Source organism: Melozone crissalis, unplaced genomic scaffold, assembly GCF_028551555.1.
Source record: "Melozone crissalis strain CALT ecotype California unplaced genomic scaffold, PUWL_Pcris_2 ptg000007l_1, whole genome shotgun sequence".
Classification (NCBI taxonomy): Eukaryota; Metazoa; Chordata; class Aves; order Passeriformes; family Passerellidae; genus Melozone; species Melozone crissalis.
The window spans coordinates 13,748,074-13,761,529 of record NW_026535785.1 but is presented as its reverse complement, the minus strand read 5'-3'; the positions used below and the strand labels follow the sequence as shown (position 1 = coordinate 13,761,529).

Genomic DNA, 13,456 nt, shown 5'->3' with positions numbered 1-13,456 from the left:
GGGAAATGTGTTCTGTGACTGAGATTATGCAGTTTAGTAAGGTTATTCTTCATGCTGGATCATTCACAGAGCTTGGTTCAGGTTTCCTTGTCCACAGAGATGAGGTTGGGAATCTCTGACATTCTTAAGTACCTTTGGCCCTTCTCCTTGGTATCCACAGAATTGGAAAGAGTAAGACATAGGATATGTATTTTCAGCTAGGTATTTCCTAAATCTCACAGGGTACTCATAGTGTTATTTATATTTGCACAGTTTTAATTTGCAGACCTGTGAAAGGACATCCATGCTGGTACAGGTCTTAGATGCCCCCAGTAAATTACATCACCTTCCACTGGTACCTTGACAGCTTTTTGATTTATGGGGGTGAAAACTCTCTCTATTCTGCAAAAATTTTTCAAGGAAATTCTGTGGGTGGCAGTTCAAGGAATTCTTCTCTCTTAACTGTGGGTAATCCCACATATGAAAAAATAAGATTTGTGCAATTGATTCCTTCCCCACTCAGCAGGTTTCAAAAATGTTTGTGGGTGGACTATTTGAAAAGCCTGTTGTCAGATACAGAAAACATGAATTTCTGTGGTGGTTTCTTTCCCACCTCTAACATCTAAAAGTGTAGAACTTTACCTGGGAAAGTGAAACTTTCATGTTCTTTGTGACTGCATGGCTTTATTCATTTGGGAGAAAATGCAGCAAATGGGGGGAAATGGAAAATCCTGAAGTTCATACTGGTAATTCAAGAGCTATTCATATCTGAATACAAACATTTCATTTCATTTATATTGCTTAATTAAAAGTTATAAAACTGTTCAATTTTTTGAGAGAAAATCATCAAACTAAAATTTACCTTGTGTCTTCTGTGCAACAGCAATGCCTTCCACTACCAGGATTGTTACAAGCAACACTGATGAGAGAAATTGGACAGGAGAAACATCAGTAACTCTTCAAAGTTATAGACCATTTTCTGCAGTCCCAGTTCATGCAAATCCTGGCATCACTGACCAAAACAACTCAGAACATACAAAGGATGTAATTAATTCATGTGTTTTCTTTAAAATTTCACCTTATGAAACCAATGCAGTCTATGTGCACTGCTGGTCCTTCTTCCAGGTTCCTCAAGTGTGTATGACAACAGCAATTCATTGTTTGAGGGGACTTCTAAGAATATTTTCTAGAGTTTATGTGGTATCTGCTGTCCATAAAACTTTTATATCCTGCAACAAGATGTTTCACTGCTACAATGAATCATATTTATCCTAAAACTCTATTTGCATAATGTGTGCAACAGACTTCTTCAGCTTCCCGGAAATTAATCCCGACCACAGGAGACACTGAGTGGTCTTAACCCCTCCATAGATTTCACAGATTTGTGCTTGCAAGAGTGGTTGTTGTGATGCTGCCACACAATACCAGGGATTTCTGCAAATGATGAGGCAGTAGAAAATGGGTAGATGCTGCACGTTCTGGAGATGGACAGCCTCCTTCTTTCTTTCCTTCCTTTCTGGCTGTTTTACTTTTGGCCTTTCCCTTACATTTACACATTCCCTGCACCCAAGAAGCATCCATATGAAAAACTCCATATTCCACAGTCCATCAGCAATTTTAAAGCAGCCTTAATGTTTAGATTGTCCTAAAATGCTTTGTCAACTTTGTCACTTCAAATTGTTTAGGATTCCCAGGAAGGGGAAAAGAGAATGAAATACAGTAAATTAATATGCCACTCTTCAAATCTTCCATTTGCTTGCATCTGGAGTATCTCATAAATTCTGGCCACATCTCTTACAGAACTAGCTAAGCACGCCTGGACTGCCCTGGACAGAAGGCAGCTGAGGGGAGATAGGACACAATTTCCAAAACCACAAGTATCACTGAGATTGGGAACTGAGCAACTACTGCTTGTCTCTTCCAGTAGAGAACCAGGGGGTGTGAGACAAAGCAAGCAGGTGGCATGTTTGAATTAAACAAAGCTTTTTCTTTTTTTTTCTTTTTAAATGCACATAATTCATTATGCATCCTTGAGGTAGAAAATTCTGTTTCAGAAACCCCTTAAGCCATAAGTTGTTGGAATTCTGGGATGTATTTGGGGCAACTATAATTTGCTCTATTTTTATACTCATTCTGCTTTTATATCTCTGTAAAAGAAGATACCAAGCAAGATGGACCTTTGATGTGACCTGGTATGGCCCTTCCCATGTTCTTAATCTACTTGTCAGGCAGGCATGGCCTTAGCACTGCAGGGCAAAAAAGAGATTTCAGCAGGAATTTTATTGTCACTTTCAAGAATTTAATTTTATTTTCCCAGCCTTCCTGCCTTGTTGCTCAGGCATTTCAGTGGCTCAGTTGAAATGGCATTTTTTCCATCTGTGCTTTTCCCTGTGTTGCTGTTGGACTCTGAGCCCTTTGGAGCTGCAGAGTGAGCAGGCACTGACTGTGAAGCACAGTGATCATAACTCATCCAGATGCTCCTCTAACACTGGCATGGATATATCATCTTGGGAAAAGATTAAAGGGATCAAAGTCTGCTCCTGAAAGTGTCCATCTAGCATTTATGTTTTATTTTGTATGTTTCTGTTGCCCTTTCTTCTCTCTACCCATACTGAAGTAGACTGTGTTTCATTCTGAAACTTTCCTCACCAACAACTGCTTTTTCCTGTGTAAGTCAGTTCATAGCTGTGGGTGTTTTCTAAAATACCATATGGGTCTTGCAAACAAGTGCTATGTTCTTAGAAGCTTATTTGATTTTTAGGGATGGATTATGTTAGAGTAGGTGAAGATTTAAGCAGTTTTTCAATTTCCATTTTTGCAATAATTTTGCATTTTCATCAATATTAATATACTTAAAAATATACTATCTGTCATTATCCAAATACAAAGCAGATGCTGCTAATCATTACTGACTCACCCTAAACTGAAAATTCCTCCTTCAGAGGAAAGTATCTAGCACCCATTACTGGTATTCAGTTATGGATGTCTTTAAAGCAAATGAACAAATATCCCATCTTTACTAACACATGATTGACAATAGTTTTCAGCTGGTTTTAGTTTTTACTATTCCTTACATAAGTATTATTTCACAATTATTTACAGTTTATTTTTGCATCTCCTCTGTTTAAACCGTACACTGAAGAATCTGAGTTTTGTGCATTGCATGAACTTCCAATGCATTTGTACTCCTGAGATCACTTGTCTCTAACATAGAATCTTGACAGTGGTTATAAAGTTGTCACTCTCTTTTCTACACTGGTTTTGGTGCAACACTTCAATGTTGACTTTTATTGCTAAAGTATAGCCAGTTTCCCCAGTCCCGTGTAAATCATGTGGCAGTATGTTCTATTGAATTCACCTTTCTTAAAGATGAGCTGTGCCCACCCTCTGTTTTGCAAGGACAGAGCAAGCTCTGTGTAACTTATGCTGCTTCTCAAAATGCAAAACGAGCTTTGACTTTTTTTCTTAAAGCAAACACACAGAGAAATGAGTGAAATTAACATGTGACTAACAAAATGAATGCAAATAGTCACTTTCAAGTAACAGTGAAAAATTGAGGGTTTGTTGGTTTGCTTTGGTTTTTATTTAGTACAGCTCTTTACTATGGCTACCACTGTTCCAATACAGTATTTTTAAAAATTTCAGTATGCATCTACATTTATTTCAGTGATTGTACTAGTGGAAACAACATAAGAATAGATGTTCTGTTACACTAACCATTGATTTCCCTTCTTGCTGATGTTGATAAAGCAACAACCCCCCTAAAAGGACTTCAGAAAGCCTGATTGGCTTTCACTAGAGCTGTGCTGTTTCTATAAATAGTCCTGTATGTGTGTAAATGCAAACAAACAGAGCCTATTCCTTGCAGAGGAACATGGATATTCAGGCAACTGCAGAAGATATGGGTTGGATATTTGTTTTACTGGCTTCTTTTGTCACGTTATATGGATGACTGGGAAGGTATGGGCCACCTTCCATTTGTTCCCTGCCCTTTCCATGCTCTTCAGTTTTAATCTCTTACACCTTGTTCTTGCCCTTCCCTGGCAGTGCCCATCCTCCTCATGCTCTCAACAACCCTTAAGATGCATTCAGTAGCCCAGGTAGCAAATGTTCCAGGGTCTTCCTTTGGCACTTTTATCCTGCGTGACAGTCTGATGAAGAAAAGAGGTGTCTCTGGCTAATGGTCGGGATGTGTGCTGTCTTCATCAGAGACATTGCTGGCAGAAAGGTGGGGAGGACTTACCTGTTCTTCCTGAGAGTACTGGGCAGGATTGCCTGAGGTAGTATTGCCTTAAACTGAGTGCACTGACATGACACAGTATCATGTGGGAAAGCCAACAGGAGCTAAGGGGCTGTAAACAAGGTCTATCAATACTCAGGATGAAAAGAAAAGGAAAAAAATAATCAGTCAGGATATTTTGAGACCTTTCAGACTATTTCCATTTTTGTGTGCATTTTAAAAACAACAAAGCAATCTCTTGGTGTCCTAAATTCATGCTACTTCCTGGAAAAATAATTTCAGATCTCAAAGACTAATTTGCACAGTACAAATCCATAAGGAGGAAGATGTCTAGGGAAGAGACAAATCCTGGAAGTTGGTGCATTAGAGAGCCATTGCTGAACCACTGTCCTGGGGCTGCAGCAGGGACACAGTCACAGCAATTGGGACAGACATGAGAGACTGAACACTTTCACTAACAGTCTTGTAGCACTTCCAGAAGGATGAAGAATGATCTTTTTATTTCTAATAAACTGCAATTCAAATATTTATTGTGCATCTGAACTTGAAATGGAACACAGTATTCCTCTGCTCCTCTTTTCCTCTTTTAAAGTCTCTCACAGATCTCTCTGACATGACTATTCTTCAGTGTGGATGAAAGATAAGTCTAGGCTTAGCTCCATAGTCTATTATGGTACAGGAAGCACAAGTAGTGAGTAAAGATGCCACTGGAACATGGCATGCTGATGTAAGCAACAGCACAGTGCAGGATTGCACTGAATACCAAAGGGATTCAGGGGGAGAGCTGGGGGTTTTGTTTTCACAGGAGGAGTATGATGAGAATTCTCCCAGAGGAGCCTGAGCTATGGGACACTGACCTTATGAACTCAGAGATACTTAGGTGATAAATGTAATAAAAGTTAGTGCTTCTGCACCTTACAGTGGGCTTCCCCCTGATGATCTATACCCTGCAGAGGAGGCCATCCTTCAGCCAACAGCAGCATGCACACAAGGCAGAGACTGAGGAGCTTCTTTTATTCATGAATCTGCTATTTGTACTTGTATTTCATGAATTATGGTGCACACTCTTGTACTCCTATTTAGAGCTCTGATAGTTTATACCTGTGTGAGCATGAACTAGAAACACAGAAAAAGCAGCCAGCTTCTGTCTCTTTTTAAAAGAATGGATTTTTCATTTTCTTCACTTCTTTGCATTAAATATTTTAGATCACATAGCTTGCAGACAGCTATATACATTTTGAAAAGTGAAGACACTAAACATGCAATTCAAGTTCTTACTATTCTGTTGCTGAAGTAGGCTTACAAAATAACATAAAAGAAGCCCCTGAACTGGTGTAATAAACTGCATTGTTTACAGAAGTCAAGATGTTCTTTGTTGGCATTTCCTAAATTTTATGAAGTAAATCTAAGCTAAAAAAGAAAAAATGAAGGCAATTTCTGCATTGGAGTATACAGAGGGAGGCTCAGAAATGTGTGGCTCCTACTTCTCTTTAAAAATGAGAATACTATAGTTAGTTTTGCAGTAAATGGGTGCTCAACCCAATACTGAGAAATCAGCATGTTGCTTGGATAAACAAGTGCTTTAGGCTGCAAATCTGACATATGCTTGTACTTTATGGCAAAACACATTCTTCAGATTTCATGGGATACAGTTCAGCTCTGAGCTCCCCATGATCTATCTTTCCCCTGCTCTTTCTGCATGCTCTAGGGATCTTCCCACAGAGACAGCAGACTTGATTTGCCGTGTGGCTCTGAGAGCAGTGTCTGTCTTCAGTGATGACAATGGGGGATCTATGCATGCAGGGCAAGCTGAATATCAAACTGGGCAGCAGTCAGGCACAGCTGAGAAACATTCCAGCATGTTTTAAAATAAAGACTTAATCATTTAGAGTATTACACATTCTTAGTATAGTGGTAGCCAGAATCCTAGGGATAAAGATGACAGACTTTGCTTAAAGCAGGATTCATTGGATCTCTGTGCTCTGCTCCTTGGATCAGGCAGCACCTTGTACACACACAGTCCAGAGGGATGGTAACTGGCAACTCACGGGTCATGCATGTTGGAAGATGTTGCCAGGATGCCTGCTTCTTTCTGGCAGATACAGCCTGGAGTAACAAATGCTTGATCTTAATTATGGACTCTGTTTTGCCTTATGGGAATGGTTCCTTTTCTGTGTATTCTTCTTAAACTTAGCTCCTCATTTGCCCTGTGTACTAAAATTAGAGTTACTTTCAGCAACTGCTCATCACAGTATTTCAGGTTTTATATCCATGTTTTACTCATGCATCGAAACAGTAATATTAGCTATTAATGAGTTGGGGACATTTATGATTATTATATCCTATCCTATTCTCTGGCCAACATTAACTACATGTTTTGGTTGCTTGTAAGGACTCTGATCAAGGATTAGTTGCTGCACAAATTCAAAGTGAAGCATTGGTGGGTGGTCTCATAAAGAACTTGTACAATTTAGACAGACAGGTAAAGTGTCCAGATACCTTGGATTTCATGTAATTCTGTGTGCATGGTCACCTTCTTTTCTTTCAAAAAGCTTGTTAATGGCTTTAGGATTCAAGCCATTTTTAGCTCAGAAACACAAACTGTAAATTTCAAGGAATGAGATTTTTCTCTCTCTTCCTAGCATTTGCTGTGTTTGTTAATTGACAAAAGGAATACTGGATTGCATCTGTTGCTGCTGTATTTAAGGCTAACAGTTCTGCTGCTGAGGATGAAAACATGGCAGTTTTTGAATCCCAAACATTTTTATAGTTCATGGCCTGTATACATTTCTTAATCTATCGCAGTCTCAACAGAACATTTGCAGATTGGTAAAATGAGTATCAAAGAGCATTTAAGGTGGCTGCCTGCAACTTATCCTATTAACAGCTCCAGTGGTTTCCTCATATTGGAACATACAGCAGGATTGTCACAGAATAAAGTACAGAGATGAAGGTGTGCATCAGGCAAGACATATTTTAGCTGGTTTAAGTCTTACCCAGAGCATGCTAGTGGAGCTGCCAACACATTTTTAATCCTTCTCACAGAAGCTTGATAGCAGAAGTGGGCTTCACCAGCTATTAACAGTGACTCTGGTGCCTTCTAAGATCCAAATCTTGTTAGCCATTAACTGCCAGCAGGATATCTGAATGCACTCAGGTCTATTCTCAGATATAACAGTTTCATCTCACTCCAGCTGTTTCCAGTAGGCATTCCTCTCTTTAAGATTGCCAGAGAAACAAATTGGGACTCTATCTCTGCAGAGAAACCAGGTTAACTGATTCAGGAAGTAAGTGCAGTTCTCCCACGTCCCTTTGATAAAAATCATCTCCAGAACAATTCATGCTTGGATGGATCTGTGACAGAGTCCCCTCTAGGTTGGCTAAGAACATTTAATGTTTCTGATCCTGTCCCCCATTAGAAATGTATAAGCAGCTGTGAGCTGCTTCATTTTACCAGTTGCTCCACATCCTGTTACTTATAATCCATCCCTGGTTATGTCTGCCAGCAAAACTTCTGCCAGAATAATGATAGCTTTCATTTTTAAAATAGAAACTTTCCTTTTTATATGGAAGAGCCCTTTTTTCATCTCCAAGCTGTGTGCAGCAAGAGACTGATGAGAAGACTGCATGTGCAAACCATGTTGATGAGGGGTTTCAAAACCTTATTAAAATATGTACACTGACTTCTAAGTTCAGATGACTTCCCTCTGGCTGACAGAGCTAAGAGCTAATCCTGCTGCATATGACTATTCTGAATACATCTTTCCCAGAAATAGCTTATTCATAGAGAAATTGGATAGTGATACTTTTGACTTAAAAATCGATCAGATTATACCAGAGTTCTTTATCTTCTCTTATTTATTAGCAATATACTATATTTTTCAGTGGAAATAATTTCTGGAATGTCTATTACAAAATTAGTATTTAAAGTTCTCTTCTGCTATCTTCTTTCATGTCTAGCAACAATTTATGTACAGACTACAATTTTTTATTTTCCAGCTTTTCACTCTCAGTCCCTTAAAAAGAGACAACTTAGTGTTCATCAATTTTATCATATGATATAGAAGGAGGTTTTGTGAAATGATTTCTTAACATATTGGCCATCCTTTACTGCTGCATAGTGGAGTAAGCTTTGTAGTAACAGAAAACTGAGCGAAGCACAAAGATAATCTGAAAGAAATGTGGATTTTTTAAATTAAAAGTTACCTGCTGCTGCTTGTTGTAAAATTTACACTCACCCAATCCCTTATCTTGCAGTATTTGAGGTGGCAGTTGCCAGTTGTATGTTGACAGAGGCAGCAAGCTGTTTAAAGGTAGCAAGCTGTTTAAGTTGTCCTAAACTGTAAGTGCTTCATTAGTTAAAAAAAACCAAATTGGAATGTACAAGGCAGACAAGCAGCAAGCTTGTCTGCAGTGTTAGAATCCCAGCTTGAATCCAAGACACTAAAATTTTGCTTCAGTCCAGACAAGTAATACTCCTAGTGCTGGGTTTGGTTTGTATGTAAACTGCAAGTACTAGAGTATGTGCAATTAGCAGCTCTCTTCATTCCTCCAGTGAATTATGACTTTCTGACAGGTTCATAAATGATGAATAGCTTATAAAGTTTTACTTCAAGGGTAATTTTTCTGTCTAATCTCTCCCTGTGAATTAAACCTTAAGGAAGATGCTGAAAATCTTAACTTTTTCATTAGATAGGGATACATAATTTAGTAGTTCCTTTAGCTTCAACCCAGTGTTATAGTATACTCTGGCTACAGCCATATACATGATTTACCCACCAAAATTTGCTATTAATATCAATGTAATTGTAACCAAGTTGTTCTGTAAGAATTTTAGCAGTCACTGTCATCTATGTCTTAGGAAAAAGAGGGAGTTAATGTATTTGAAGTTATGCTTCAGGGTGGTGCATTTTGAATATGAAGTTTGTATGTGTATGAAGAGCAAGGTGTAATACACACCACCAAACACTTGCCTTGTTTTTAACTGCAGCTTTTTGAATCCTGGTCTGCAGTTACTTGAGTTACTTTTGCTGAACTGCTTAGCACTGCAAGCAGTTTGGAGCTTCACTTTTTTCTTTCAGTGCAGCAGAAAAGGTGGAAAGCAGATACTGTTTAAGTAAAAAATATCAAGTATCACTTGATACTGCCTTTATTAGGGTCACTGTAGCTTCTACAGTCAGTACTTTTGCTTTTGGCTTCAATGAACAAATCATGAAACTAGTAGGAGATTTTTGAATAACCTTTTTTTCCTGCTTGTTTTCAGCTTTTTGTGGCATTACTACACCTATTGGTTTTGGAAATAGGCAGCCATAATTTCTAGCTTTTGTGTGGAAGGAAGCATTACTTCCTAACACTACTTGTTTGTGAGAAATTAACTGTTAAAATCATGCCAAAATGCAAATGAGGAGCTGGAGCAGAATGGCAGGAAGTTAAATCATAGCAGTCCACATTCTTGCAACCTGATGGAGTTGGAAATAATTCTGTAGTCCACTGGAAGGTTGAGAATGTAGCAGTAATTTGTTCTACCCCTGGCTGCTTGTTGAATTACTGGGTCAGAAGCTAGAGAATTCTCTTTTTGGCTTTCTAAATTAATCCAATATATTAACTGAAATAGACCAAAACTAATGTAGAGGAAGGATTTAACTGACAGCTTGTACAGTTTTTTAAAGCAAATAACAGCATATGGAAATGAAAGAGGGAGCATGTTTGAAGCATGGGAACAAGCCCTTAGCAAATCCATTTTGGGGGAACACCAGGTATGAGGAAATTCAAGGTAGGTATATTTACTTCCTAAGCCTGACAGGGGCATGGCTTTACTATGAAAGCAGCTGCTTTTCTCTCTCATGAAGGGGAGGTTCTGGTGCTTTACTCTTGTAGAGCAGTTGCATTTTGCAAGCTGTGCCAGGCTCAGGGAAGGATTCTAGCATGTTTAGGATGGCATTGAGAACTGAAGGCAGGAGGCAAAGGCTTTGTCCTCCAACAGCCCAAATGCAGCAAGCTGTTGGCCTCCTAAGGGTTCCAGAGCCCACTGAGAGAGCAGGTGGGCATTGGCTGGGCTCCACTTGAGCAAAAGCTGCAGCCACTGAAATCTCAGGGCTGTCGTGCTCCAGCAGCACTGCTGCCTGGGAGAGCTGGAGGAGAGCAGAGAATCCAGGCAGGATGATGGGCTCAGGATGAGACTTTTAAAAGTTCTGCTGAACACTACAGACAGAGACAAAGAATTACATTAGATTTTTAATTTTTTTTAAATAGTCCTTGATGTTGATAGCTGAGGAAGAACAGATGAATAGCTCTGAACAAGCTTAATGTAAGAAATTCCAACTGCCACAAAGCATGAGGGGCTCTTTTCTGCTCTGAGGTAACAGCCACAAAACAGAATCTCTGTGGATGACAGAAATGTATACATGCATTCCGTGCTAAGAACAGAAGATGTTTCTAAGAAGTATTAAATAAAATATGACTTCTCATGATACACTAAGCTTCATAGTACTTTGCATGTACTATGTTCTGCTAAACTCCTCCAGTTCTGCACATGAAGCTATCTGTATGGAGAAAAAAAAATTACTGCCACTCTAGGCAGGGCTTCCATGCAGAATTTAAGATGCAATTTGTAAAATATGGATGGTTACTTTGAATTTTATTCCCAGCAATTTCCTTCTGGAACTGAATCTATACACCTATCTACAGGAATACACTTTTTTGTTTCTGATTAGGTGTAATACTGGGACTATGTAAGGACTTCTATTGAAGCAGAGCTAAAAGGGAGTTTATGATCCTAAGTAATGATAGGTTGTTTCTGTAGTCATGGCAAGGGATGTGTTTAGAATACTAACAGCTTATTGACTAATGGCTTTGTGCAATTTATGGATTATGGATAATACAAAAAACTTCCTGTAGAGGGACTTTTTACCCGGACACTAGTGTGATCATAAAAAAATATACAGGTCTGTTCAGTTGAAAACCTGTACAGTCAATTTTGCAGCAATCACATATTTTTGAAATGTAATTAAATCTGCATGTGTATAAACTACTTAAGTAGTAGATACAACAGCTGTATTTTATGCTTGTTTTATAGTGGCTTCTGATATTTAGATATGTTACTTAAAAGAGGTAGTAGAAAAAAGAATCTAAATGCCTTGTATTCCCCATGTAAGCCATATGTTCCTACGTTGTTCCTAAACTCTGTGAATGGTTAACAATATAGAGACAGACATTTATTAAGAACAAGTATCTTCTATCTCTCAGTTATGATGTTAATAAATGAAAAATATTTTTTGAAACCTTAAACCTTAAACCTTCCTTCATGCCAGGAACATGGGATTTTATGGCCTGTGGAAACATTCTGGATTTTAAACAGACTTCTTTACAACTTTCATACTGTGGGAAGACATCAATGTATACACTAAACAATTCTCCACTCTGCAGTAGTGCCTTGTTGGCTTCAATAATGCATGCAGTCACAACATCTCCTATCAGAATAATTTAAAATAACAATCATCATTAAAAAAAACAAAACAAAACAACAACAGACTGGAACCCCCATCAAGTCTGCTATTGCTCAAGAAGATACAGAATGCTAGAAATAATCTCTTGAGGCACAAGCTTAAGTGCCATATCAAGATTTCTTTCCTAACAAAAACCCCTTGCCCATTGTCGAGCTGTATAAATAATAGCACAAAGAAATACTCGGATGAGGAGCCTTGCTCCGTTGTTTACCTCTGAACAGAAATAAGTTAGAAACAAGATTTAAAAGCCTCGAGAAGAAAAGCACATGTAAACACCGGTCAGCGTGTAGCTTGTGACTCGGGTGACTGATTTTATGAAAACCTTACTGAAACCAGACCGTGTTCCCGATAACAAGTGTGATAAGCTGAACAGTGTGGAGCAGCTCGTCAGGAGAGTCACGAAAGCAGAGAGTATTTTTACTGTGAAAAGACGAGCGTAGGATTCCGCCGGTGTGTCTCGGGAATATACGGGTCACCGGGGGAGGTTCGCTGCTACTGTCACCCACCTTTCTGCGGGCTGGGACCCCCCCCGAACCCGAGGTGTTCCTAAAACCCCCAAACCCGAGGTACGGAGGTGTCCCCGCCGCTGGGACCCTCCCCAAGCCCGAGGCGTCTCGGCCGCCCGCCCGCACTAGCGGGACCGGGGGCAGCCCGGGATGGGCGCGGGCCCCCGGGCCGACCTCCGCTGGGCTCCGGCAGCCGCGGCCCCGAGCCGGCGCCGCAGCGCTGTGTCTGGCGTGGGGCAGAGCGGGGCCAGCGAGCGGCGGCCGCGGGGCAGGGGCGCGGGGCGGTGCGATGGGGAGGTGCGGAGCGCCGGCAGCTGCCCGGGAAGAGCAGCCCCGGCAAAAGCGGGGCGGCCGCCCCTGCGCAGCCCCCGCGCCCGCCGCTCCGAAGTTTCTGCCGGCGCAGGGAGGGCGCCGGGGGCAGCGCGGGGCGGCCGAAGGGGCGGCGCCGCCGGGGGTGCCGCGGTCCCCGCTCCGGCGGGGCGCCTTGCCGCCCGGGGCTCCTACCTTCCAGCACCGAGCAGAGTTTGTGCAGGGCCATTGTCTCCCGGCGGCGGCGGCGATCAGCGGCGCTCCATGGCCGCGGCGGTACCCCCCGCGAGGGCGCTGTGCCCGCGGCTACGGCTCGGCCCCCGCCCGCCCGCGGCCATGCCCGGCGCCCCCGCGGGGCGCCCTCAGCCTCCGCCGCCCGAGCGCGGAGCCGCCGCCGCGCTCAGTCCCATGGAGAGCGGGGCGCGGCGGGCTCCGTCGAGGCTGGCCTGCCCCGGGGGGCTCCACGCGCGGCGCTCGGAGCGCAGCCCGGCAGCTCCCAGCCCGACTGAAGCGGCTGCTGCTAAATGAAGCTCTTTAAGATGTGAGGGGTGTTTGCCTGGATGAGCCGCTTGTACGCATGTGCCCGCCCCCGACGGAGCCCCGCAAGCAGCCACAGCCGCAGCCGGCGGGGCCGCTGTGCTCCTCCCGCTCGGCCGGGCACCGAGGCGGGGGCGACAGCGCCGGAGCAGCGCCCGTTCTCACCCCGTCCCCACGGGGAGCCGGGGCTGGCCCCGGTGCAGCGCTCCGCCTCGGTCCCGTACCTCGCCCCCCGCCGTGCCTCACGCCCAGGCCCATCCTGCCCCCGTGTGCCGGGCTTTTCCCGTGTGCGGTGCTGGGTGCCCGGACAGCGTCCCCCGCGGCGCCGGGGGCGAGCCGTGCGGCCCCTCACCAGCACACGGTGGCTTGGATAAGCCTGA

At 42.4% G+C, this 13,456-nt stretch overlaps 1 protein-coding gene across 1 annotated transcript in view; it reads right to left on the bottom strand.

Moving 5' to 3' along the window:
* The window catches only part of NETO2 (neuropilin and tolloid like 2), a 29,631-nt gene extending 16,777 nt beyond the window's left edge, over window positions 1–12,854 (bottom strand). The window contains exons 1-2 of the mRNA XM_054296111.1: window positions 12,735–12,854; window positions 842–898 (exon numbers count right to left, since the gene is read on the bottom strand). Of these exons, the coding sequence (XP_054152086.1) occupies window positions 842–898; window positions 12,735–12,768 (91 nt within the window). The 5' untranslated portion in view covers window positions 12,769–12,854. The remainder of the gene's footprint in view (window positions 1–841; window positions 899–12,734) is intronic.
* Between the last annotated feature and the right edge of the window lie 602 nt (window positions 12,855–13,456).